This window comes from Podarcis muralis, chromosome Z, assembly GCF_964188315.1.
Source record: "Podarcis muralis chromosome Z, rPodMur119.hap1.1, whole genome shotgun sequence".
NCBI classification, from domain to species: Eukaryota; Metazoa; Chordata; class Lepidosauria; order Squamata; family Lacertidae; genus Podarcis; species Podarcis muralis.
The window spans coordinates 38,769,354-38,794,753 of record NC_135673.1 but is presented as its reverse complement, the minus strand read 5'-3'; the positions used below and the strand labels follow the sequence as shown (position 1 = coordinate 38,794,753).

General features: G+C 40.0%; 1 protein-coding gene across 9 annotated transcripts in view; it reads right to left on the bottom strand.

The window, feature by feature from the left end:
- Window positions 1–1,841: 1,841 nt before the first annotated feature.
- LOC114588784 (THO complex subunit 2) overlaps window positions 1,842–25,400 on the bottom strand; it is a 57,938-nt gene continuing 34,379 nt past the window's right edge. Inside the window, exons 18-39 of one of the 9 annotated variants that reach the window (XM_028714254.2) lie at window positions 24,399–24,479; window positions 23,606–23,702; window positions 22,980–23,097; window positions 21,036–21,215; window positions 20,334–20,498; window positions 19,791–20,066; window positions 18,154–18,295; window positions 17,316–17,473; window positions 16,646–16,774; window positions 16,093–16,224; window positions 15,825–16,009; window positions 14,931–15,115; window positions 14,132–14,237; window positions 13,006–13,454; window positions 12,685–12,743; window positions 11,113–11,148; window positions 7,488–7,625; window positions 7,164–7,233; window positions 6,923–7,077; window positions 6,501–6,577; window positions 6,365–6,412; window positions 1,842–2,674 (exon numbers count right to left, since the gene is read on the bottom strand). In XM_028714254.2, coding sequence (XP_028570087.2) covers window positions 6,385–6,412; window positions 6,501–6,577; window positions 6,923–7,077; window positions 7,164–7,233; window positions 7,488–7,625; window positions 11,113–11,148; window positions 12,685–12,743; window positions 13,006–13,454; window positions 14,132–14,237; window positions 14,931–15,115; window positions 15,825–16,009; window positions 16,093–16,224; window positions 16,646–16,774; window positions 17,316–17,473; window positions 18,154–18,295; window positions 19,791–20,066; window positions 20,334–20,498; window positions 21,036–21,215; window positions 22,980–23,097; window positions 23,606–23,702; window positions 24,399–24,479 — 2,966 coding nt within the window. In that variant the 3' untranslated portion in view covers window positions 1,842–2,674; window positions 6,365–6,384. Of the gene's footprint in view, window positions 2,675–3,279; window positions 3,305–6,364; window positions 6,413–6,500; window positions 6,578–6,922; window positions 7,078–7,163; window positions 7,234–7,487; window positions 7,626–11,112; window positions 11,255–11,818; window positions 12,744–13,005; window positions 13,455–14,131; window positions 14,238–14,930; window positions 15,116–15,824; window positions 16,010–16,092; window positions 16,225–16,645; window positions 16,775–17,315; window positions 17,474–18,153; window positions 18,296–19,790; window positions 20,067–20,333; window positions 20,499–21,035; window positions 21,216–22,979; window positions 23,098–23,605; window positions 23,703–24,398; window positions 24,480–25,400 lie in introns of those variants that run through there. The other 8 variants (XM_028714255.2, XM_077922500.1, XM_077922501.1 and 5 more) reach the window with 8 other exon arrangements.

Genomic DNA, 25,400 nt, shown 5'->3' with positions numbered 1-25,400 from the left:
AGGCTATGCCAGAGTAAAGTTTGTCCCTGGTCATCTAAAATTTAAAGGTTTCTTTTACTGGCAGTGAATTATTCAGCGTAGCTGTAAATCCCTTGAAAAAATTCATTCAGCTGCTTACCAGGCATTACTTTAGAGAAACATATTTTACAGACACTTCTTTTTAATGAAATAAGTACCTCCAAAATACAGATTAGTATGATGGTCAGCATCCCCCAATCCAAATAAAATTTTTGAGGACCACATTCTTTGGGCTTTAACATATCTTCCACATCACTTCAGTTCCTAAATGAAGTGGAACTTAAGGGTAAAAACAGTTCAATATGCTTGACTTGCAGGGGGTGACAATGTCCTTACTACCCTTTCTTTTTGCACCATGTCAGGAAAGTAGGGGAAATGCCTGCTCTGCATCCCCCCCCCCCCCAGCTTTAAGACAAGGCTATAGTGCTCTAGAGATGCAGACTACACAGCCTTTTTATTTCAAGCACCATAAAAGGGAATAGTTTTTCAGATTTAAAAAAAACCCCACAAGAACAAGCCAACAGAAAGCTTCAAGTATGATTTGCTCACCCCCCCCCAAAAAAAAGGCCTGGGGTGTTATGTGCAAAGAGCAAAGGCTGCACACAATTTAGCTATTCAAAGCTCTAAATGGGGGTATCTCTGCTTCCCGGATTTATTAAAACCCCCTACAAAGACAGAAAATTAAACATTTAACCTATTACGTCCCCTCTCTGCTAGAGAAATCATTACAAATTAGCTGGAGAGGAGTCTGATTTCCAGACACTTGTGTTTTTTTTTTTGTAGGCAGTCCATAATTTTATTTTCCAGACTGGGTCAATAAAGAACAATCTCTGTGCGCACAGCTGAATTGATTTTACTGAGTCTCAACGGCCCTTGGTTTAAGGGTGTGTGTTTCTTAAAAACACATCCAATGCACAAGTTATGGGTTGCTCTTTTTAAAAAGCACAGCATGGGCCTCAAACACTCAGGATAATCCATCCAGAACAATTCAACACCTGTTGTTTCTCCTGATATATCCATGGCAGTCATACACAAAGCGGTTGTATTTTTCCTAACTTCAATTACAAATCCGCTCTGATAGTCTTCATCACCACCCCCTTTTTAGCAGTTCTTGTGAGTGTGCTAGTCATAAAAATGGTGGGATACACTTCTGTGGAAGCTCTTTTGTTGTATGAGAACATCATTTTAGATGCAAAACCTACATAAAACTTAACCTTGCAGCCCTTTTATGCTGCTGCAGACGTGACAATTTTCTCTTGGCGCTCTTGACTCTGCTCCCAACCCACTTCTTTCATTATAGACATAGATATTAAAAGTCATGCTAACGAACTGGCGTTTCTATCTGCTCCTCTCCATCCTGTATTGGTCATAAAGACAAAACTGTTTGGTTGAAATAGAGGATGGGTGACGCATCAGGTAAAAAGCTGGTTTCTTTTATCAAAAGGAGAGGCAGAGCGTAACAGAACTCCAGCAAGGGACTCGGCTATACAGCTGCAAATGTGATGTTTTAAGTGCATTATACAAATGTGACACTAGATGGTAATGGTGAGCTTGTGGCAAATTTGCTATATTTCCCCAAACCCTTAAAAAGCAAGCAAACATTTGCACAGCGTTTTTTGTGACCCTGTTTTTCATTGCTTTAGGTGTAGTCCTAGCTGCACCACTGCTTGGGCTGCAATATTCCCTAAAGCTTATGAAATAAAATTATGAAATAAAATAAAATAAAAATATATTAGGTGTCAAAGTGGACTGAAGAGGACAAAAGTATACGACAGTTAGAAATTACAGTACAGAACCACCTGAATAAGCAACACACACAATGATTTACGACCCATTGAGAAAACTATTGTTTATTTAGAAAAAAAGGTTACACTGGTAGAATTTCAGATAAAAAAATTGTTTTACTTTTCTTAGAAATGTCATTGTGAAACGTTTTTTTTCCTGACTAAAGTCCAGCGATACAAAGCTCCTGTAGCTGTAATATGAAAACCTAATTCTTAAATTTCTGTTTGGAATGAAGTATTTCCCAATTTCTAGAAACATTATGACAAACATATAAGGTGTAGCGGGGAACAATAAGTGAGGGTTCCTTTTTTTTTTCTTTTTCAACTGGTGAAATGCTGTGCACATAATATACAAATAATTCTTAAGCACCGCACAAAAACAATGCTCCCACTTGGTTTTAGTTATTGATATTAGAAACAATAAATAAAAACTGGATTTTAAATGAGGTAAATTCCAAAGGTTCAACAACTGTTTATTTGTTGGGTTTTCAAACACAGCAAATGTTTCAATTCCATCTGAAAAGGATTACTGAAATCAGGCAGTATTTGGGTAACCTAATGTGAAACTCTGTACACGTATAAACCTCATTTGCACGATGGCAACAATTTGCAGCACATTGTGCTAAAATATGGAACATGTAACACTTTCAGCCAGGTACTGAAAATAAATGTTTAAGAAGCTAACCAACAAAAATACAGTAATGTACAACTCAACAATCAAATCTTCAGCAATGGGAGGGAAATAAAGCAGAGAACTGAATAATTTAAGGAGATGCAGATGGGTCCTCTTCATTCGCAATCTTCTGTGCAATGTATATTCCGGAAAATACATATATGGTCACACCTCAGAATCTTCTCATTTTCAAACCTGCCTAAAAAAGAGAGAGAACATCAGGACAATTAAATCTATTTCATAAAGGATCAGGAGCTGAAACTAACAGAACTAAGATTGCAAACAAGCAGAATGGCGTGAAGTTGCTCTCACTCAGATAAACAAAGCGCATGAAAAAGATGCCCAGTTTTTACAGTGGCATGAAGCCCAAAATGGATTAGCATGGCTCAGGACATGATGCTCTACTTCCCATAGACGAACAGGAGAGAATTCTTACTAAACCCTCTTTGAAGAGATGAAACACTGCACAAAACTAAGCACCACGTGTCCCCATTGTGCAGTTACAGCCCTAGTATCAGCCCAAGAGCAAAAGTAGAAAAAGGAGTCTGTGGTAACTTAGGGGGGGATTACTTGATACAAATGGAATTTAATTTAACCTGAGAGCAACACCATCTGTAACAAAAACCTTATTTTATATACAGTAAGAGTGCAACTTTTATGTTAGAAGTGAAACGTGACAAGTGGTAAGATTGCCAGTGCCCCCCGGGAATTCCTAAATTAGATAAATGGATCAAGAATAAAAAAAAGTGAGATAGCTCCCTTCACCTCGTGAATGCCCAAAGTAAGCATTGTTTTGACACTTACAGAATACCTGGGCAGCCACTGATAGCTGAAGCAGCATGTTAAAGCTTGACATCTGAACATGTTGACTTTTAATCAGAAATGGACAAACTTTTACCATTATTATTTCAAGTATTAGAATACATAATTCTGTCTTTTGACTGAAATGGAATTCATGATATATAGTAATCTCAGCATTTATCAAAGTCTCAATGACATTGTGCTAAAATAAGTCTTTCTTTAAATAAGTCCTATCCCCACAAATACATATGTGGCAATACAAGCCCATCCCATACAGTGGTGCCCCGCAAGACGAATGCCTTGCAAGACGAAAGGGTTTTCCGTTTTTTGAGTCGTTCCGCAAGACGAATTTCCCTATGGGCTTGCTTCGCAAGACAAAACGTCTTGCGAGTTCGTTTCCTTTTTCTTAAAGCCGCTAAGCCGTTAATAGCCGCTAAGCCGTTAATAGCCGTGCTTCGCAAGACGAAAAAACCGCAAGACGAAGAGACTCGCGGAACGGATTAATTTCGTCTTGCGAGGCACCACTGTATTGGTGAGACAATAACCTCAGGCAGCATGATCCACAGGGGCAACAGATCTCTGTTGCTGCAGCAGCCAGAGTGGCAGCTACAGATGTGGAGTGCTCCTGGAAACCAGATCTGTTGCCTCCTCAGCATCCTCTTGGCAAATAGGAGGCACTGCTGGTTTCCTCGCACCCCTAATGAGAAAATGGTGGGGGTTGCCCTCCGGGATCACCTGTCCAGCATGTTTCATAGTAGGCCCTTTCTTCCAAACAACAGCCTTTGATTCACACTTCAACCATCAGATAAGGTTGGAGTTTTTTTTGGGGGGGAGGGTACCATTTTGTGGTTCGCCTCAGGTGCCAAAATGTATTGGGCTGGCCCTGCCACAGTATGGTCATTTCAATAGTAGTAGTAGTAGTAATAATAATAATAGTAGTAGTAATAATAATAATAATAATAATAATAATAATAATAATAATAATTTATTTATACCCCGCCCATCTGGCTGAGTTTCCCCAGCCATTCTGGGCAGCTCCCAATCAAGTGTTAAAAACAATGCAGCATTAAATATTAAAAACTTCCCTAAACAGGGCTGCCTTCAAATGTCTTTTAAAAATAGGATAGCTGCTTATTTCCTTGACATCTGATGGGAGGGTGTTCCATAGGGCAAGTGCCACTACCCAGAAGGCCCTCTGCCTGGTTCCCTGTAACCTCACTTCTCGCAATGAGGGAACTGCCAGAAGGCCCTTGGCGCTGGATCTCAGTGTCCGGGCTGAATGATGGGGGTGGAGACGCTCCTTCAGGTATACAGGACCGAGGCTGTTTAGGGCTTTAAAGGTCAGTACCAACACTTTGCATTGTGCTCAGAAATGTACTGGGTGCCAATGCAGATCTCTCAGGATCAGTATTATGTGGCCCAGGCGGCCACTCCCAGTCATCAGTCTAGCTGCCGCATTCTGGATTAACTGCAGTTTCTGGGTCACTTTCAAAGGTAGCCCCACGTAGAGCGCATTGCAGTAGTCCAAGAGGGAGATAACTAGATGACTCCCAGGCTGCGCACCTGGTCCTTCAGGATCACAGTTACCCCATTCAGGACCAGGGAGTCCCCCACACCCACCTGCCTCCTGTCCCCCAAAACAGTACTTCTGTCTTGTCAGGATTCAACCTCAATCTGTTAACCACCATCCTCCAACCACCTCCAGGCACTCACACAGGAACTTTACCACTTTCACTGGTTCCAATTTGAAAGAGGTAGAGCTAAGTATCATCCGCATATTGATGAACAGCCAGCCCAAACCCCCTGATGATCTCTCCCAGCGGCTTCATGTGAATGTTAAAAGCATGGGGGAGAGGACGGAACCCTGAGGCACCCCACAAGTGAGAGCCCAGACTCATCCCCCAACACTAATTTCTGGACACGGCCAAGGAGGAAGGAGCGGAACCACTGTATAACAATGTCCCCAGCTCCCAGCCCCTCTAGACGGTCCAGAAGGATGTTATGGTCGATTGTATCAAAGGTCGCTGAGAGATCCAGCAGAACTAGGCAACAGCTTTCACCTTTGTCCCTAGCTCGCCGGAGATCATCGACCAGCGCGACCAAGGCAGTTGAAGGGATCACAGGTTAACCTGGCTACCTTGGTAGAATTTTTCTATTAACTGAACAACTTGAGAGTTCTTTTTGAAAAATGACTTATGTTAATGAACCTAAAGCTAGAGTGACAGAAACTTCAGTCTGCACAGCAGTTTTTGATGGTATAGAAAGCTTTCATTTAAAACAAGTGACAGAACGAATCCATGGGTTACTGTATGATTTTAGTCTTGGCTATAGAGACTTGCTCTATAGAGCAACCTCTGAGACTACTATTTGGGATTCGGCACTATTTTTTTACACATATAATGTGGTTTGACATTATATTTGTATGCTTTTTTGCAGTCATTCTCTATGAAGGAAGAGAGAGAGAACATTTACATTTTTTAACATCAATATGATGTTAAAGAGCTGGATTTAGGACTGCTGAGTTTTTTCAGTTGGCATTAACTTAGCTATCAGCAACTACGTCTGCCACAGATCCACAACCCCATACAGTGGTACCTCGGGTTACAGATGCTTCAGGTTACAGACTCCACTAACCCAGAAACAGTACCTCAGGTTAAGAACTTTGCTTCAGGATGAGAACAGAAATCGTGCGGCAGCAACGGGAGGCCCCATTAGCTAAAGTGGTACTTCAGATTAAGAACAGTTTCAGCTTAAGAACAGACCTCCAGAATGAATTAAGTTCTTAACCCAAGGTACCACTGTATTTAACAACTCGCCTAGAAGCTATAAGCAGTCAGGAATTTCATGCAGCGGGGTAAGCAGGCCAGAAGAGGAGGAGCCGATTGCTCCATCCCTCCTCTGCCAGTCCACCTTATTTTTGTGCTAGCTGCAGAGAAAGGAAAGTCTCTTCCTCCACAAGAAGCCCAGAAATGTAGCAGACTGGCAAAGGAGGGAACAGATCACTCTGTACCTCTTCCATCAATCCACTTGGCAAGGAAGATTCTTTCCCATCTCCAGTGAAGAGAGAAGATCAAGAAGTTATTCTCACCTTGGTCAGAACATTGTTCATTATCTGTGTTTGTCTGAAGACTTATGAGTAAATCAAAAGATTAAGGGAAATTTGGTTGTTTTAAATTTTTGGGAAACCAACAGACACAAAGACTAATGGCACAGTGAAAGGATATTGTTTCTTTTCTTCTTTTCCTCCAGTACTATCCCGTTTCTCTTTTTTCTCTGTTTTCTCCTTATCATGTCTGGACTCCTACACAAAACAAGTTTAAAACATGAGGAGAAATAATAACTTATACATAACACATTTGATTCTTCTTTCACAGGAGTGGGAAAGGCCAGGTTAGTGAAAGGGAAAAAAAAGAACAAGGTATTTACTCTTCCTAATCAAAATTTCTGGTTTGTTGTATTCTACTTCATACATTAAAATGAAAGCTTGCATTCACACATACACACACTCATTAAAAAGCTACTGATCTGAACTCTATATTCAATGCAATTATTATTATTATGAAGGACAAGCTTCACATGCTACCTAAAATCCACTGAACAAGACAATGATTTTACTAACGGGGGGGGGGGGGGGAGTCTGACTTGCCTTTTTGCTACCAGAGCTTTTCTCCATCTTTTCAACTTTTATTGAGTCTCCTTTCTCTTTGCCGGAAGATTTTGATTTGCTTTTGTCCTTTTCCTTCTCATTGGAGTGAGGAGAATCTGAAGGACTTTCACTCTTACTATGTTTGGAAGAACCAGCTGGAAAGACAAAAGCTACATAAATAGAGCCACTCATATCACCACCTAGGCATTGTCAAAAAAAGAAAAAGCTGGAGAGAACGTACTTGTTCCATTTTCCTCTTTGCGACGTTTGGTTGAATCCTGAGGCACTTCCCGATCACTATTTGAATGATCCTAGTCAGATACAACATTAATAAATTTAATACACACAGATCTCCAAAACAATAGTTTAAATATTATGCTTAAAGAGAGCTGGTTTGTTAAAAGCTGCTTCTTCCTTTGAAGTGCCTCCTTGCACCACAAATTGTAGTAATTTGCTCCCTGTTTTGTCTTAGTGAAATCAAGAAGCAGTCATTAAAAACTTTGCTGAAACCTGTCGTCATATTTTAAGAACCACAGTTTAAAATTGTTATGTATAAGTCACAAACCCTTTTTCGATCTTTCCTTTCCTTTTCCTCTTTCTTCTCTCTCTCTCTGGATCTTTCCCTTGACTTGTCCAAATCTTTCTTGTCCACTTCTCTCTCTTTACTCTTGGACAGTGTTGGAGTTGAGTGGTTAATGTAGTGCTGTTAAATTAAGGCAACATTACCAAGGATTAAAGCTTATCTGTCATGACGGTGCACTAAAATAATTCTCTTTTGCAGAAATCCAGAAATATTTATTTTTCATCTCTAGCAGTCTCTCTGCTTTTCCTTATGCACCACTCTGAAAAATTCCTTGAATATCTTGAATTCAAAGTAAAGCTGGAAAAAATATTTTCACAATTTTATTGTTTTACTCAGCATTGTGACTTACTACATACTGGAATCCTGAAATTTCAGTAATAGAAGGACAACAGACAAAAGTGGTGTTCAAGCATGCTTGCATTGTAGAACTCCAAACTTAATTGTGAATCCAGTCTATTTAAATAATGAGAAACATTAATGATGTAGACTACACTTGCTTCCTAAAAGATTTGTTATCAAGCTCATTTATAAAAGGTACATAAAACTGTATGCTACCGTTTGCCTTTATTGTTGGTGATTATATGAAATAACTAAGCTTCGGTGGCAAGAAAGAAGACAGCGCATGGAAATGTTGCATGAATATAATTTTTCATTCAAGTTCGGGGATGGGTTAGCACAGAACTCATAAAATTACTTACAATAATATTGCATAGTAGCTAGTTCCCTATTTTAAAAATAACTGCACAAAGTACTTAGTAGAAAAATAGAGCAAGCCTTGTTCCAAACTTAGTACGATATAGAAGATCTGTAGTTAGGATATATCAAAATTTTCAAAAATAAAATAAAAGCAGCCACACAACAGGGGCAGGTCAATCTGATCACATATTTAAACACATATTTAAATATGCTCAGTTTTTCTCTGTTTAAACTAACTGGCCTGGCATTTTCCCACTTTATATTCCCCACATACCTATATGGTTTTTTTTCCCTGCAGGGCAAATAGCTTCAGGGAATGAGGGAATTTAAATCGTAAAAAATACATGAAGAGAGTTATCAGATTTTCCATACCTGGCACCAGTCTCACTTGGTCTCTCTCTCTCTCTCTCTCTCACACACACACACACACACAAAACACCCTTCATGGCTGCTTTTAAACAAAAAAAATTGTGTGATCTTGTTCAAGGATCTTCCATATCCACCTAGTTTAGTCTTCACATTCTGCATTTCCCCAACTTTTGGGTTTTTCTTGAAATAGCATTCCCCACGGGAGCCATTCAAGAACAGAAATCTTTACCTGGGCCCGCTATTTCTAACCATATGCAATTATTCCCCAAGAGAACCTATTATTTCTGGCTTTTCTGAAGTACAAAAAAAACAAAACAAACAAAAACCCCAAATAAAATATACTGGGAGCTGAGGGTTGCAAGTTTAATCTCGGATATATCCATAAGCAGATCAGTAAGTCTCCTCCCTCACCTGTCAAAGCAACTTTGCCCCTTCCTAATGGAACCATAAATGTTGCATCCATTATCATCTCATACTGACCGCCACACCTAAATCAGTGTACTCCCTATTCTTTCAAGAACCTAAGAGCAGCCCTGCTGGATCAGGTTGGTGTATCCTGGTTTCCCTGGAGGCCAGTCAGATGCTGCTCAGAAACCTGCAACCAGGACCAAGAGCAACAGACTTCTGCTATTGCTCCCTAGCAACTGGTATTAATACATACAGCTATCCCCCAAGAACCTATCTACAGTGGTGCCCCGCAAGACGAATGCCTCGCAAGACGAAAAACTCGCTAGACGAAAGGGTTTTCCGTTTTTTGAGTCATTCCACAAGACGAATTTCCCTATGGGCTTGCTTCTTGCGAGTTTGTTTCCTTTTTCTTAAAGCCGCTAAGCCGCTAATAGCCGCTAAGCCGCTAATAGCCGTGCTTCGCAAGACGAAAAAACCGCAAGACGAAGAGACTCGCGGAATGGATTAATTTCGTCTTGCGAGGCACCACTGTAATGCCTTTTTAAAGCCAGCAGCCATCGCATCTTGCAGCAGGGAACTCCATAACATGTTTCTGAAGTGTTGTGTACTATTACTGTTGGGTGTTGTGAAGAGAGAATGGCTTACTGGATAGACTATTTAGATTAAGAGGGAAGGTACAATGTGGGAGGGAGGTCCAAATGAGATTTGTCAGTTAAAAACCAGTTAATGGGACTATCAGGAGGAGATGGAATTGCTGGGTTCGGCACTTACTAGCCATTCAGATTTACAGCTTCTAGGCCAGACAAATCTACCTGCATTTTAAATTTTTTAGGTTAGAGCACTGGCCAGGTCTGCTTTTCGCCCAACCCCAAAGCAATCCTAGCTTTCTGATTCAGGAGATTGCTTCCAAAGCCACTAGCTGAAGTAAACTTGCCCTTTGAAGGGCAATCCTTGAAGACAACACAGAAGTTTCAGCTTGTGCACGTAGATGGAACTGCCGCTTGCACAAAGAGTAAATGCTTTTTCCAACTAAAATCCCGTGAAAAATAGAATAATTAAAAAAACCCCCATTTCATTCAGCATAGCTGGCAGCTGAGGAAAAGCATAGGGGGAAACGCATGTAACTGCAACAATTTGGGACAGAAATGCTAGATGCTGCTTTCCTAACAAGCAAAAACTCTTTAGAAAAATATGGCACAAATACATTATAAAACCTTAAGTGCAATCAGGGGGATTTAATGAATTGGCAGGAGGGAATAATCGCATCAAAAGTGCTGAATCATTCCAAGCACCTCGGTAAAAGACAAGCCCCCCTGGTTGCTCATATGCCACAGTGGTTATCAAACTTTTTTTGCCTTCAGGGAATACTTTCAATATTGATCAGACTATTGAAGAATGTCTACCACAGAATAGTTGTAGAGGATTCTAGCGCATGTTCTAGGAGGATTGACCATGTGGGGGCCTGACATGCCCCAGGGATGCCCTGCTTTAGCTGAAAGTGTGACCTTGAACTAAACAATATGGAAGAAGCCCCAAAAAGCTTTGTAGGGCTTTCCAGAACACAGTCCGAAAACCAGTGGGCATATTGCACTAAAGCAGTGCAGCATGTTGCAGTAGCCAGGTTTGCACAATTCATACATGGCTTGCAATGCATCTTGCGGTGCTAACGCAGGCAGGGTCTGCACAGATATTAAAAAATGCTATAAAAAACTCCTATATATCTATATATCCAGTGCTTTTTTCCTAAAAAAAAAGTTTAGGGATACTTCTCATTTTCCTACTCATATTGAAATACTGCCCCACAATGAGGCCAAACTTAGATCCACAAAATGTTTAGGGATACTTCTCATTTTCCTACTCATATTGAAATACTGCCCCACAATGAGGCCAAACTTAGATCCACAAAATGTTTAGGGGTATGTGTACCCCGTCCCCCAGAAAAAAGCACTGTCTATATCTAGAGAAAGAGAAAGAGATCCCAATGCAATTTACCATTGACTTTGGATTGCAGCACTACAGCGCCACCTGGTGTCATATTTTTATAATGTACTCCATGTTATAAAATTGTCACAGCTGAACCTGCAAAAACCATTATTTTTTATTTATTTTCTGTGAGTGATTGAAAGATTCAAACCTTTGCTGAAGAGTCCTTGAGTTCGCTGAGGTTGTCCTGTAGAAAATGAATGGAGATGACACGTAAGGTCGCACAGTTCTCAGAAACTCAGGAACTTGGGGAAGCAGGGCCATACCCTTGAAACAAAAAACAGCTACTCCTTCTGGGAATAAATGAAGTATTAATACTTCTCATATGCACTTAAATAATAAGAACAACCTAGCTACAAAATAATGTGTTTGCCAATTAGTTTTTTTAAAACACCCAAACCCACATTATATCTTAATTTATTTATTTTATTGAAGTGCTATATTTTTAAGTAATAGCTATACAACTGGGTTGAGGTGGGGAGAGAAATTCTCTACCTTCCTGACTTAACATTAAACATGTGAATAGCATTCCCCTAAATAGCTATAAATGCAGCTATTTAAATAAATGCACAGAAAACAATACTATTATAAATGAAAACTGCAATCTTTGCCACATGTTTGCCTGGGACCGAATTCCACTGATACCAATGGGACTTGCTCCCAAGCAAACATCCTGAGGATCAACATCCCAACTATCTATCATTACTCAAAATCTTTAATGAAATTGTACTACTCCATCCAGCTGCTCTACACCTCATGCCAACGTCTTAAGAGATAGGTTTTTTTAAATGTTGGCAAGATGGCGACACACCCACATAATCCATCCCAGTTTCTCTGATGACGCATCGGTAACTTACAGTTTTAAAGCTTCAACGTACTGCAAATTCAAAGATTCCATGAGCTTAGTTGGTTTAGAAATAAAATTATAAACATGGAGCAAGGAATTGCTACCCTGAGTCTTCAAGAAGGCTACAGCCATGGTTTTGTGCTGCACTCGACTGCTGGGGGTTTTCTCTTTGCTGGGTGGAAGGTTTTGGCTGCCGCATCTGGCTTAAGCGTAACGCAGAGCTCAACAGGGTGGGAACCCACTGGAATATAAAAAACCTCGCAGGAAAAGGTGCAACAGAAGCTGCCTGCTCACTGAATATACACAACTACAGGAGAACTGATCACCAAGGAGACTTTAAAACGGGGCTCCTTTTCAAGGCTCCTCCTTGGAAGGCACACCGTGGTATGAAGCTCATCAAGAAGCCTGGTGAATTCAGAGGTATCGCATATCCCACAATCCTCCAGGAACTCTTCAGTGCTACAGATTCTTCAACATTAGTGCAGGAAAAATAGGCTCCTCTCTCTGCGTGCTGCAAGACACTCGTTTGCTTGTAGCTACCACTGCACTCCAAAAATATATCTGACTGTTTAAAAACAGTGAGGCACTTTTTGGTTTAAAAAAAAAAAAATCTTGACACTTCCAAATTCTATTTACAACATTTGTGCTAGGTCCTTGAAGCTTTTAATTTCTTTTTCTAATTTTTTTTTAAAAAATATTTTTAAAAATTTTAATATGAAAAAAGAGTCCACCAAACCAAGAAAAATAACGCATTTCGTAATGCAATATAAAACCTCCAATGGCTCCAGTTGGCACAAAACTTGAAGGAAGTCGAACACTGGCATTCCAAACACCGAGAGCCTAAAATGGGCGCTGCCTTCCTCAGGCTATACTAACCTTTACTGTTGAGGAATGTGATGGAGAAGAATGGGTATCAACTTTGCGACGTTTTTGTTCTAGGAAAGAGAGAGAGGAATGAACTAATTTATTAAATCGTTAAAATCAACGTGAGTCAGGTCAAGTGCTTGGAAATTCACAAGCCTCAAATATTCAAGATGGTTTACCAATTTTATGGAGCTTTTCCACGAGAAACAAGGAATGGCTTAATCTGTTAACTGGCACGCAGCTTCCATTAAAAAAATCAAAATCAAAACCTTCTACCCTATTATGTGTTACAGTTAAGGAAAGAGAAGACCACAAGAAAGGAGGTGAGCTTACCCCTTTCACACTCTGATGCTTCTGATCGGGGAACAGGTGACTTCAAGGACCCAGCTACTGGAGCCTTCTCTCCTCCTCCTCCTCCTCCTCTAATGTTTTCCTTGGATTTCACATCCTTGGTTACTTCTCTCTCTCTGGACGGCTCCTTCTCTTTCTCCTTTTCTGCAGCTGACTTTGACTCAGCATTGGTCACAATGATCTTGGATTTTTCATCCTTTGACGACTTCTCTTCTCTCTTGTTCTTTTCCTTCTCTTTATCAGACTTAGGTGTCTTTTCCTTGCTATCTCTTGCTTTGTCTTCTTTGTTCACCCTTTCTTCCTTTGGTTTATCTTTCCCATCCTTCCCAGGTGTTTTGGCCTCAGGAGTGGCAGCTGGAGTTTTCTCTTTTTTCTCCTTATCTTTTTCCTTCCCGCATTTCTCTTTCTCTTCTTTTTCTTTTATAACTTTGCTACATGAAATAAAAAGGAAATCAGTACTAACACGAAATGCGATTTAATCATCCTTAATTTAAAACATCCCTCTCTATAGAGTGCAAAAACCCTTTTAAGTTCTGCTTTTCCTAAACATGTTAACAAGAGATACTCTCACTTTTTAAATTTAAGTGGTGAGTGGCATCAAAAAAAAATTTCTGGAGCAGTGGTTGCTTCAGTTGGTTAAGTGGGTCAGCATAATTGAATTCTGTCACATCCCTACATTAGAGGCCCATAAAGTTGCATTACCCCATCCCTACATGGCCTCATGGTCATGTGCACCAGTGGGAAGTCTCCATTTCATCCCAAGCAAAATGGAAACATTTTAACCCCAGAATTCTGTCGTCCTTTGAAGATACAGTCAAGCAGTTCCCAAATGGCTTCGTTTTGGAATGTTTTGGCTCGCAAACACCAAAAACCCAGAAGTAAATGCTCCAGTTTTCAACGTTACTCAGAAGCTGAACATCCAATGTGGCTTTCTGCTTGAGTGCAGGAAGCTCTTGCAGTCAATCAGAAGCCGCGCCTCGGTTGTCGAACATTTTGGAAGCCAAACGGGTTTCCGGAACGGATTACATTTGACAACGGAGGTTAGACTGTACGGATCTTTTCCCAATGTAATTTGGATTCTAAAGAGAAAATGGTGGCAGTTACTCACCTGTTGGAAGCATTGCTTCCATTGCTCGTAGTCAGCTTTGGTGTTGCACTGGCAGCTTTATTAATCACTTTAACAGCACCCTGAGATTTCTCCTTTAATAATTTATCTGTTGAAAGAAAAAAAAAGATACTGACAATGAATAAACCAATAGACTAACTGAAGTATAAATTCTTCAAAACAAATTATACTGTGCTTAACACCCAAGTAAAATCGTATTTGTTTTACAGAGAAACAGTACGCATCAATAAGGATTTGTCAGTAACAAAAAAGTTACATTGCGGATAATAATAATAATACCACTAAGATTAACCTCAGCAATTCTTATTCATACAGTAATAAAGAACTATTATGAACATTGATAGTACAATCCTATAAATGTCAAAAGTTAAATCTCAATGAGCTCAACAGTGCTTGCTCTTGGGTAAGGTGGTGCTTAACTTTTTCATCACAAAGTAGGCAATTTTTTTATTTAAAAAAATCAATTCAGCATTATTTAATGTGTAGCACACATGCATCTTTCCCTTCCTGATAATACCGAGCTAAACAAGTAGTGGGCAGGTTCACACATGTATGTGCATAAAGGACCAGAATTCTATCCATGAAAGAGCATTAACTCACTATCTCAGTCATAAAGTGTTTCAACGGAGTAACTTCTCACTCTTGCAGGTCATCAGCAGTTTAGCTGATGATACAGGTATGCATGTGTAAACTGGCCCTTATCTGTTCATGTTTTTAACTAAGAAAACATCAGTGTGAATTCCCACCATCTATACTGCTACTTTTATGGTAACTGACATACCAGTCTCCTCAGCTGTGCTTTCTTCCAGTTTAGCTGCATTTACTGTGAGTGAAGAAGTAAGCCCAGCTCCTCCGGGCCCATTTTGGACTGTTGTAGGTACTGCATTCTTGGTGGGTGGATCCTTGTGGTGGAAATCATTTTCAGGGATCATGCAATGTTTTCTACTTTTCAACTGTCCAGAATAGCTGTAAGTCGCATAAAGTGTTAAATACGCACAACACACACAAAAAAACAAACACAAGAAGTGGATAGCCGCTTGAAAAGATAAAGCAAATGATTTAACTGTAGGTCGTTTAACTAAGCCAAGTTAAATACAAACATTTAATTTTGTAGAATCGCATAGCTCTCTTCAAATCAACTGTAACAACTTAATCCTTACTGTGATCCTCAAAACCTCTGCCACCAAAATATTTTCCCCTCGGTCTGAAAAGAATAACCAATCACTGACACTATGAATGAAATGCATTAAAAGTTTTTTTTCTGGAACATAGAAAGGAGGTTAGCATGTATAAGAATGTGGTACAAAATGCAAAATACATGAGGATTTAATCAAAGAAGTATGAAAGTTCAATATGTACAGAATAACACTTTCTACCCTATATTATACTTTTAATCAACTTGCTCTTATCTGCCAACTTTGTTAAACTCTAGATGTACTATCTAAGTTTACGCAAACGTTTTAAGGACAGGACTTTTGAATTTAGTGTGCCCAAGAAGGTTCCTGACAAATAAGCCATCTACAATAAAAACCCAAAGTTCCTCTGAAACCAACAGATACACAATCTTTCAAGGTAAGGCAAAGTCAACCTAAAGTAAAAAGCTGATCTAGAAAAAAACCCCAGGAATGCTTTCCTTGTATTATTTAGTCATGTTTTTAAATGAAGGATTTGTTACCCCATCGCTAATGCATATAGGTCAGGTCTCTTCTCTTTCTCCTCTTGGCAGATCTTATGGACTCTTCTCTCCAAAGCCTGGCCCAAGTTCAAAACTTTGGGGTACCATGGAAGGATTTTGATCAGCACTATCAGGATATTTCTGATGTGTGTATATTCGCCGGTTTCCAGGCAGTGTACCGATGCCTAGGAAAGGCAGAGGAAGATGTTGCCAAGAGGCTCTCAGCAAAACTACAAAACCAACAAGCTTCACAGTGTCGTCAGGTTACCTTGGTTAACTTATAATGCCACTTGTGTACCACATGCCGAAAATTTTCATAATCTAACTGGTCAGCTTTGTTCCCACCATCAAAACCAGTTGCCCGTAATATGGTGAGGAAGCCCGGATAGTTGCCACACTCCTGCATGTACACAAAGAAGGTATTTAAGCTTATTCAAGAAGCATGTTAAGATGAAAGTGGTTTATACAAAGCTATTGAAATATGAGCCTACTGGGGGGGGGGGGCAGATATTGGTATGGCTAAGGCTAGACAGGGGAAGTCAAGATCTCATGGGTATATTGCTACTTAAAATACAACGACAAGTTTCCCCCAGGCTAGGATTTAAATGCAGGCCTTCTACAGAAGCTACTAAACATAGTATAACACTCTACAAACATGTATCAGTTTTTAGTTATGATACAGTCCTTCCGAATGACACCAAGCTCCTATTATATGGGCTGGCAAAAGTTTCTACTTCCTTTAGTGGGAAAAACACCTGCAACACTGATACTTCTTTAAGTATGACAGGTTTTCAAATGAGCATTTTGAACATTTTACATACCTTTTCATATATGGCTCTATCACTATGCCACCGAGTTACAGTATCAAGCATGCAGCAGAGAAACCTCCCATATCGACTAGCTTCATTTTCAGTACAGCTGGCTACAGTATAGATTATATCAGAGAATACCTGCAAGAAATTTTTTTTATTGACACATTACAATGCTATGAAACCAAGTTTTTATACTTGAAACACTGGATTTTATTCCAATAATTTGTTGAAGGAAATGAAAATGAAATCCCCAATTATCCTCTCCACTCCAGTCAGGTTTTGTTTCTTGTATTAGTGTAACCTGATGTCAAAAAGCCTTACTATTACAAAAGTTAGAGAACAATTGTATAATAATTTTTTAAACACTGAAAAATTAACTTTCCTGATTTCATTAGTATCCTATGAAGGCAACAACTTTCTCAGTCTTTTAAAGCTACCAAATCATCAAATAGCTTTCTGATCCAGAAAGATTAGGATTCTTTTTTTCCTGCAACCACTCATTTCAAGTTTCCATAATATGTCTAATCTCTATTAGCAAAGGAATTGACATTATTACCTATACTCTAAGAGTTACAATTCAGAGAAATACGTCTTTCAGCTAGTGCGTCTTTCCTTCCTTGATGGAAAGGGTTCATCACTACTACTCAAAGAATCATAATACTAAACAAGAGCTACTTACTCTGTCATAACAAAGAAGTGTTGAAAAGTTTGGTGTTTTCTGTTGATGCACCAGTTCCACAAAGCGAGCGCAGTAAACAGCATCAATAGCAGAAAAGATACACCGAGGAAATATACACAACTGCAGAAATTTTGTTATAGTCTCATTTTTGGTGGACTCTAATAAACAAATAAGAGGTCATCATTACATCACCATCTAATCTTCAGTAAAATTAATTTGCCACATGCACCATGCACAAAAAGGCATTTAAATTTACTGATAAAGGGAAGAAATAAAGTGGGAGTACTTGGGTGCACAGCGTGTCCTTGCCTGATGAAGCCATCAGATTGAGATAGGTAGCCCTCAACCAGGTATCTCTATCTTCTCCCCAGAGGAAATCCCCCCTCCCCAATCTTGAAAAACTACTAAGAGATAAATGGGTACCAGTGATAAGACAGTTAAGCCTAAACCAGTAACCTACTTACTGAAGACAGGTTGAAGTTGGGCCGTAAAGAGGGATCCTATACCCATTTAACGCAGGATGAGAGAATGTGCTATAGGAAGGGCAAAAGTTGCAAGGCTCAATCTCTTGGGCATAATTACAATTGCAACGGCATTAGATCTGCAATTGCCCTAAGATATGTTTACAAGTGAGGGAAACTGCCACCCAAAGTGCCAAAATTCTGCCAACTTTTGGGTCTGCATTCAAGTAATGAATTTTATATTCATTACAAAAAAGTAAGAACGAACAGTAACTCATTTACAAATATTTATCAAATCATTTACACAGATGCTGCCAAAGTCAGAATGCTGCAATTCTGTGTAAGTGGCTGGTGATGAAAAGGTCTATCCTACTTACTTGCAAGAAGCCAATTATCCTTTTCCAGCTTCAGTCTCTGCAGCACTCTTTGCACGTGCTCTAACTGCTTCTTTTCCTCTTCAAGAAGCTTGTCCTGAAGAGCTGTACAGCGTTCTTTTTCTTTTTTCTTTTTGTTCAGAGGCTACGAAAAAGGAATGGCGTGTTCAGATGTCATAGTGTGCTTACTATCCTGCGGGTGGAGCTGTGGACGCTGGTGGCACTGTGGTCTAAACCACTGAGCCTCTTGGGCTTGCCGATCGGAAGGTCAGCAGTTCAAATCCCTGCGACGGGGTGAGCTCCCGTTGCTCGGTCCCAGTTCCTGCCAACCTAGCAGTTCGAAAGCTCGTCAAAGTGCAAGTAGATAAATAGGTACCGCTCCGGCGGGAAGGTAAACAGTGTTTCCATGTGCTGCTCTGGTTTCACCAGAAGCAGCTTAGTCATGCTGGCCACATGACCCAGAAAAACTGTCTGCGGACAAACATCGGCTCCCTCGGCCAGTAAAGTGAGATGAGAGCCACAACTCCAGAGTCGTTCACGACTGGACTTAACTGTCAGGGGTCCTTTACCTTTTAAAATCCTGCTAAACTGCTATTTGGTGGGAAAGTGAGCACGCACTTTATCTTGCAGCCCACTCCTTTTCCTTACAGGTGATCTGCAGAATTTTAACACTCCTAGATGCCCATTTGTGCTCATTTCTGATTGTTGGATCATCTAAAGGAAGGTGTGTATGGTTGTTGTTTCTGTCTATGATTCCCCATTCAGTTAGGTAAATGGTTATGGAAGCCTACTTCTACCATGGTGCCCCTAGCCCCTACCTGTCAGGGGTCCTTCTGTTTTACCTTATACCATCTGACCACATGGATAGATTCAAAACTGATCTTTCACAAAGAGCTGGCTTATTAAGGTGTAAAACATGTTCCTTATATTTCTATTCCACAAACCATATCAACACAAATCACCAGGGTTTGATAGTCTCCTTTGTAAGGTCCATTTAAATGGCTGGGAGCTGGACAGGACCAACATCTGCTGGCTTATGCCCAACACTGGCACTCCTTGTAAACTTACATACCACATTCCTCTGTCATTATTCTGCTGCTAACAGAGCCTTGTAAAGCAATTCAATGCCATTGGAAAGCTAATACAGTCGTGCCTTAGTTGTCGAACGCCTTGGCTCCCAAACGCTACAAACCTGGAAGTGAATGCTCCGGTTTGCAAACGTTTTTTGGAAGCCGAACATCCAAAGCAGCTTTTGATTGAGTGCAGGAAGCTCCTGCAGCCAATCGGAAGCCGTGCCTTGGTTTTCGGATTCTGTTTGAGAACCAAGGTACGACAACTGAAAGGCACTACAACTGAAAATAGCGCTATTCTCTTGTGTCTAGTCACTGTATAGCTCGATGGTGGAGAGGTCTAGAATGGCCCCAGAATTGCAGAAATGCAGTGCTCAGGCAGAATTGTAGGGAGTATTTTTTTTATTTAGAGAGAAGAGCAAGGTAACTAAAAACATCAGAGCAGAAAATGTAATTGCTTAAAAAAAAGCCTATTATCTAATGCTGTCAACTGTTCTTGATCAATGGTTTTCATGAACTGATAAGATTCTTAAAAACGGCAAGCGAACATACATTTAAAACGATACATACCATTTCCGGATTGTCATCAATAGCTTTCATCTGGACTTTGAGTTTGTTGACTTCCCGTTCGTAGCTACTATGTGGCACAGCAAGGTCATACATTGTCAGTGACCAGAACGTAGCATAGAACTGTGGACTGATATCATCCCAGACCTTTGGGATGTGCAAGGAGATCACCGAGTCATGAACAGGGGCCATCACAAGCTCACACGCTGTAATGTATTTGTGAACTTTCTGCTGCTGTTTGTTCCCTTTCTCAGCCTTTTTCAATTCATCATATTTTGACTAATAAAAAGAAGACACAAGAACTCAATTATCCACTTCTCAAACAGAAAACAAAATCCCTTTTTTATTAACTCTATTAGATTTAAATACAAAACTAAGTCCAAGAAATTAAGTCAGCTAGATTTTAAACCCAGTAACTGAATGAGGAGCGCTTTCAATCTCAGCAAGGTCCCTTTAAAAGAATCAGTGGAATGACAGGTTTAATTTTCAATACATCTGTGTGTTCTGGATATACAGACTGAAAGCTAACTGAACATCTGTACTTACTGAAATGTGATGTGCATACATAGGCCGTGAAAGGAAAAATGCAGCATCGTGAGGGGTGTGGAAGTCATTACAGAGAACATCAATGGAAGGCACTCGCTTAATATAATCATCTGTGCTTAAATTGGAAGCCAAAAATCCACCGAATTGTACCAGAGTATCATGGCACTGAATAGAAAAAATAGAGAAGTATTAGATCAGACTTTTCAATGAGATTTAAATATAATGTTAACCTTCTAAAAATCAAGAAAATAGCTGGAAAATCACTACTTTTTGTAATAAACATGCAGTAATACTAATGTTCCTCAGTAACAAACTTTGTTCCTCAGTAACAAACTTTATGTATTTCTTATGAATACTCAAGGCAACTTCAGATATGACAACACCATACAGTCAACTAAATCTGTAGTCACTTCTGAATCTGGTTAGCAGTACAGTACAAGATCACACCTGAAACAGAACTTACAGAAGCTATGCAGGCCAGTGGAATCTTGTCAAACAATGTGACAGCATTATGGATGGTAAGGGATTGCCATGACTGAAGCTACTTAGTTTTCCTTTTTGTAAATTTCATGAAGAACCCAAAACACAAGTAAAACAAACATCTATACCACAAAATATAAATTCAGTTTTCTGAATGCAGTATACATGGCATTTCCATGGAGGTTTGTTTAAAACAAACACAAATGTGATCATTTCACTTGCCTGATCATAGAGTTTTCCCACCAGCTTCAAATGTTTCTCGCCTCCTTCTTGAAATATCACTCCATTTCTCTGTTGAGCCATGAGAAGGCACAATGGAAGAGCAAGATCGTGGTCCAAAAGTGCATCTTTTAATCTCTGGGAAGATTTCTTAGTGTTTCTGATTTGCCCAAAATATCCACCCTGCCCAAAGAAGAAATGTAGTTAAGATACCTAAACTGAGAAAAACAGCAGAGGATGTAAATTAAGGTGTACAGTGCCAAACCCTGTCAGTAAATAGCCTTCAGGAAACCTTGAGTTAGAATGTTTCTTCCTCTCCAGTTCCCTAGCATGCTTAAGAGAAATTTGACATTTCCTGGCTTACAGTAGGATCTGGGGTTGAGAAGCTTTTTCAGGCTGAGGGTGATGAACCTTCTTGGGCAACCTTTGAGGGTCTTCATGCCAGTATATGCAGGCCCTGCTTTCCAATCACAATGCATTCCAAGAATTTGCACAATGAGCTGATGATTTCGATTATTTCTAATCTGTGATCTCTCTCCCCACTCCCACCTTGGTTTCTTCCTAAAACGGCTGCAGCCAACCAGCAAAAGTGAGACAAAGGAAAAACTGCTTTGTTTCATCTCTCTTCACACCTCCCTCTCTTCCATGGTTTCTGACCGAAAATGCACAAACAAGTCAAGTAGTGGGCAAAGTCTGGCTGCTTGGGTATCTCAATCAGCCATGCACTTGAGGCTTGGGTGTAATTCTTTATGTTTGGATAACTGAATCTGCAGATGAGCATTCTGATAGCAGCACTTGCGTGTTCTGAAACTGGAAGGCCATGTTAACATGCACTTCTCCTCCTTTCCTATGCTATGCAATGGTCCAAATACCAATCTTAACCACCGTTGAGGCAAACAGGAAAGTTCACTGCTGGCCAGGATTTCACAACACATTTGAAGGCAGGTTTCGAATCCCTGGTTAGCAGCAACCCCCTTATTTATTGCTTTGGTAAGAAGCAAACGTTAAAAAGTTAACTGAACAATGCATTGTTTATTTGTGATTTTGGACAGTTCTCTCTCTCTATGCCATATTTAAACTAGTCCATTGTTATACTGGTGACGGGCTGCACATGCTCCAGGGTGGGTGAAGCCTTGGACAGGCAGTTGGTGGAGGCGGCCAAGCAAGCTGGGATCGCATCTTTGGTTTAAAGTAGGCAAGTGAGTTGCGTCTGTGAACTAAATGACAGGAGCTGTGTGGGCAAGTGGAGCGGGCGAGTGAGCTGGGCTTGCAGCAGTAGCAAGCTGTGGAGGTTTGGTGAGAAAGGGGAAGGGGAGCTTTGTGGAGGTGGGGTGAGCCAAGTGAGCAGGTACTTGAGCCCCAGGAAAGTAATAATTAATTTAATTTAAAACAAAGAGTTAACCATATTTAAAGATGGTACCAGTTAAGAATGCTTAAGGCCAGCAGTGAGAAACTTGTGTGTGACAGAAGAGGAATAATCCTGCTAAACATTCCTGTTTAACTGCTGCTAAGAATCTGAAGTGTTACACGTAGATCAGGCACGTGAACACGCTGCTCTAGATTGCTACTAAAATTATTTCCATAGTTGTTATTGTATTAATATACCTTTCAGAGGTGTATCAATTATTCATCTACCTTAAAAAATAAATACAGTCGTACCTTGGTTTTCGAACATCTTAGTTCTTGAACGTTTTGGCTCCCAAATGCTGCAAACCGGAAGTGACTGTTCCGGTTTGCGAACTATTTTTGGAAGCCGAACGTCAGACGGGGCTTCTGATTGGTGAAGCCGCGCTTTGGTTTCCAAACATTCTGGAAGTTGAACGGACTTCCAGAATGGATTCCGTTCGACTTCCAAGGTACAACTGTACAGCAGGTGAAACATCCTAAGCTACTATGTATGTATTTTTGGGACATCTATTTTTCTTTTCTCTCTAGCTTCAAACACACCTCTGCTTTCAGCTGCTCTCCACCAGTCATGGCCTCTAGCTGGTCCATTGTCATCTCTTCAGTGATTTCTATTCCAGCCATTTTTTGTACCACCTCTTTCAAAATAAGCAGGTCAAAGCTATGGAAAAGAATGAGAACAAAAATGGGCGAGGGGGCGGGGGGAAGAGAGAAAGAGTGAAACATAGGCAGGTAAAACCACTGCTCTTGAACTCTACTGAAAGTATTGTGAAAGGTCTAAGAGCCCATTACAATATCTTTCTGAAATTACTTGCACATGAAGCACAAACCACTTTGTCTCCAATCCAAGTGCATCAATGTCAAGATGTTGTAACAGCAACATGAACAGCAGACCGTATACATGAGCACTTCAATGCAGTTTCACAATGTAGTAGGCACTCTGTGCAATTTCCCTGGGAGATGTGAATGTAACCTAGCTGCTCGGTGCAAATTACCCAACTGTTTATGTCTTAGTGTATTTTGAATCCTAGGATTTTCATAAATCTTAAAGATTGCAAAGTTATATTAAACACAACTAATCAAAATATATTAAAATACTCCAATGAGGGCAACAAAAACTACCAAACTGGCATAGTTTTTGAGATCTAAAGTAACCATGCTCTACTTACCTTTTCCCAGCCTTTAGCTGGTTTGCCACATACTGAAGTAGACCAGCTAGTTCTATAGGGTATTTTCGAAAAACAGCACCACAGAAGCTAGCTAAACCTAAAATAGATGTGAGGAAAATGAACTTTAATTACTGTCACTGAAATATAAGCTTTCCTATGTCATGCACATTCAGTAACATCACATCAATAGACTATTTCTCATGCGTCAAAAGCAAGTTACCCTTAGAACCTGTTTTTCACACTTCTTGGTGTGCAAATGACATTCTACCTGGTCCCTCCCTCCTGCCCTCTCTTCCTGTACTTAAGGAATCATGTCTGCAACCATACATTTCCTGGCTCCAATTTTTATTCAAGTGCCATGAATTTACAGACAAGTGGCTCCCAAGCTCTTGCCAACAACAGAGGTTCTTGGAGGCCCTCTCTTCTACATTCCTGCTCTTTCTGAATTGTACTAGGGCTACTCAGGCCTATGGAACTCCCATCCTAGAGCCTTGTTGATTTTCAGACAGGTGGCTAAAGCACTCTTTTTTTTCCTGTAGCTATTTCAGAATTGTATTCCAGATGGCTCTGGAATACATTTGCTCTGTGTGTTTTTTGAAATGCTGTCCCCCCTTGATTTGTGTGTGTGCGCGCACACACACACTTTAACAACCATTAGCCACAACATGGATTTTTTTAAAAATAGAAAGGCAAGATACAAATGTTTTAATTAATGAATTAAACACGTTAGCAGATGCTAAGTAACGAGAGGACTGCATTTCTAATTAAAAATAAATAAAACCCAAGTACTAACTTTGAAGCCAACTGGAGATTGTGGTGTCATCGTGTTTCATCCTCTCCTTCTCAGGATTAGCCAGTGCTTCAATTATGCAATCTTTGCTGAGGTTAAGGAGGAATTCTTCCCCAAACATAATTACATCCAGTAATAAGCATTTAATTATTTTGCTTTGTAAATTTAACAATATTTTGAGACACCTGGCATACACTACTACCTGTGATATTATAGCAGAAACCTAAAACGATGAACACTTCAGGAATATATCTTTGTGATTCCGAAGTGTTTTGAGTTCTTGTTCACTCAAATTCCTTTTTCTCACACACCTTTAACCACAACTCAAACAGGATAAAGCAAAGAACAAGGAACACCCTTAGGAGTATTTATTCCTCTTCTGTCAAAAGCTACAGCTCCCTAAATCTATGACACATGGCCAAATGAGCAGTCAAATACGGCTTGGCTCTTAATAATTACACTAACAGCAGTTCATGAGTCTGAATATTTAGAAATTTACAATATATGATAAAGGGATTACTACTACTGTGCTACAATGGCAGGACGATTTTTTTTTTTAAAAAAAAATGCTTTCAATTATTCAATTTGTGCAAGGAGTAGGCCTGGGCAATATGGTGATAGATTGTTGAAAACCAGCTTTAAATCCACACGTGATAACCCGTTCAAAATATTTGCCCAGATGGTAAATCATTCAAAGCCAGAGGATGCTTTTGTCTCAGCACTCCCCTGCCTCCCGCAGAGGGCAGCAAATCACAGAGCAGGAGCAGGCCAGGAACTTTCATCTGGCTAGAACAGTGTTTCCCAACCTTTTTTGGGCAAAGGCACACTTGTTTCATGAAAAAAATCTCGAGGCACACCACCATGCCAGATGGGGAAAGGTCACTTTTTACTTATGTAAAAAAAAATAAAAAAATAGTAACAGCATAGAAGGTAATGGTTAGGCTAGCATCCCTCTTCCAAATATGCTAGGTTTTTATTTGCAGGGACTGTTCTACATGGGAAAGC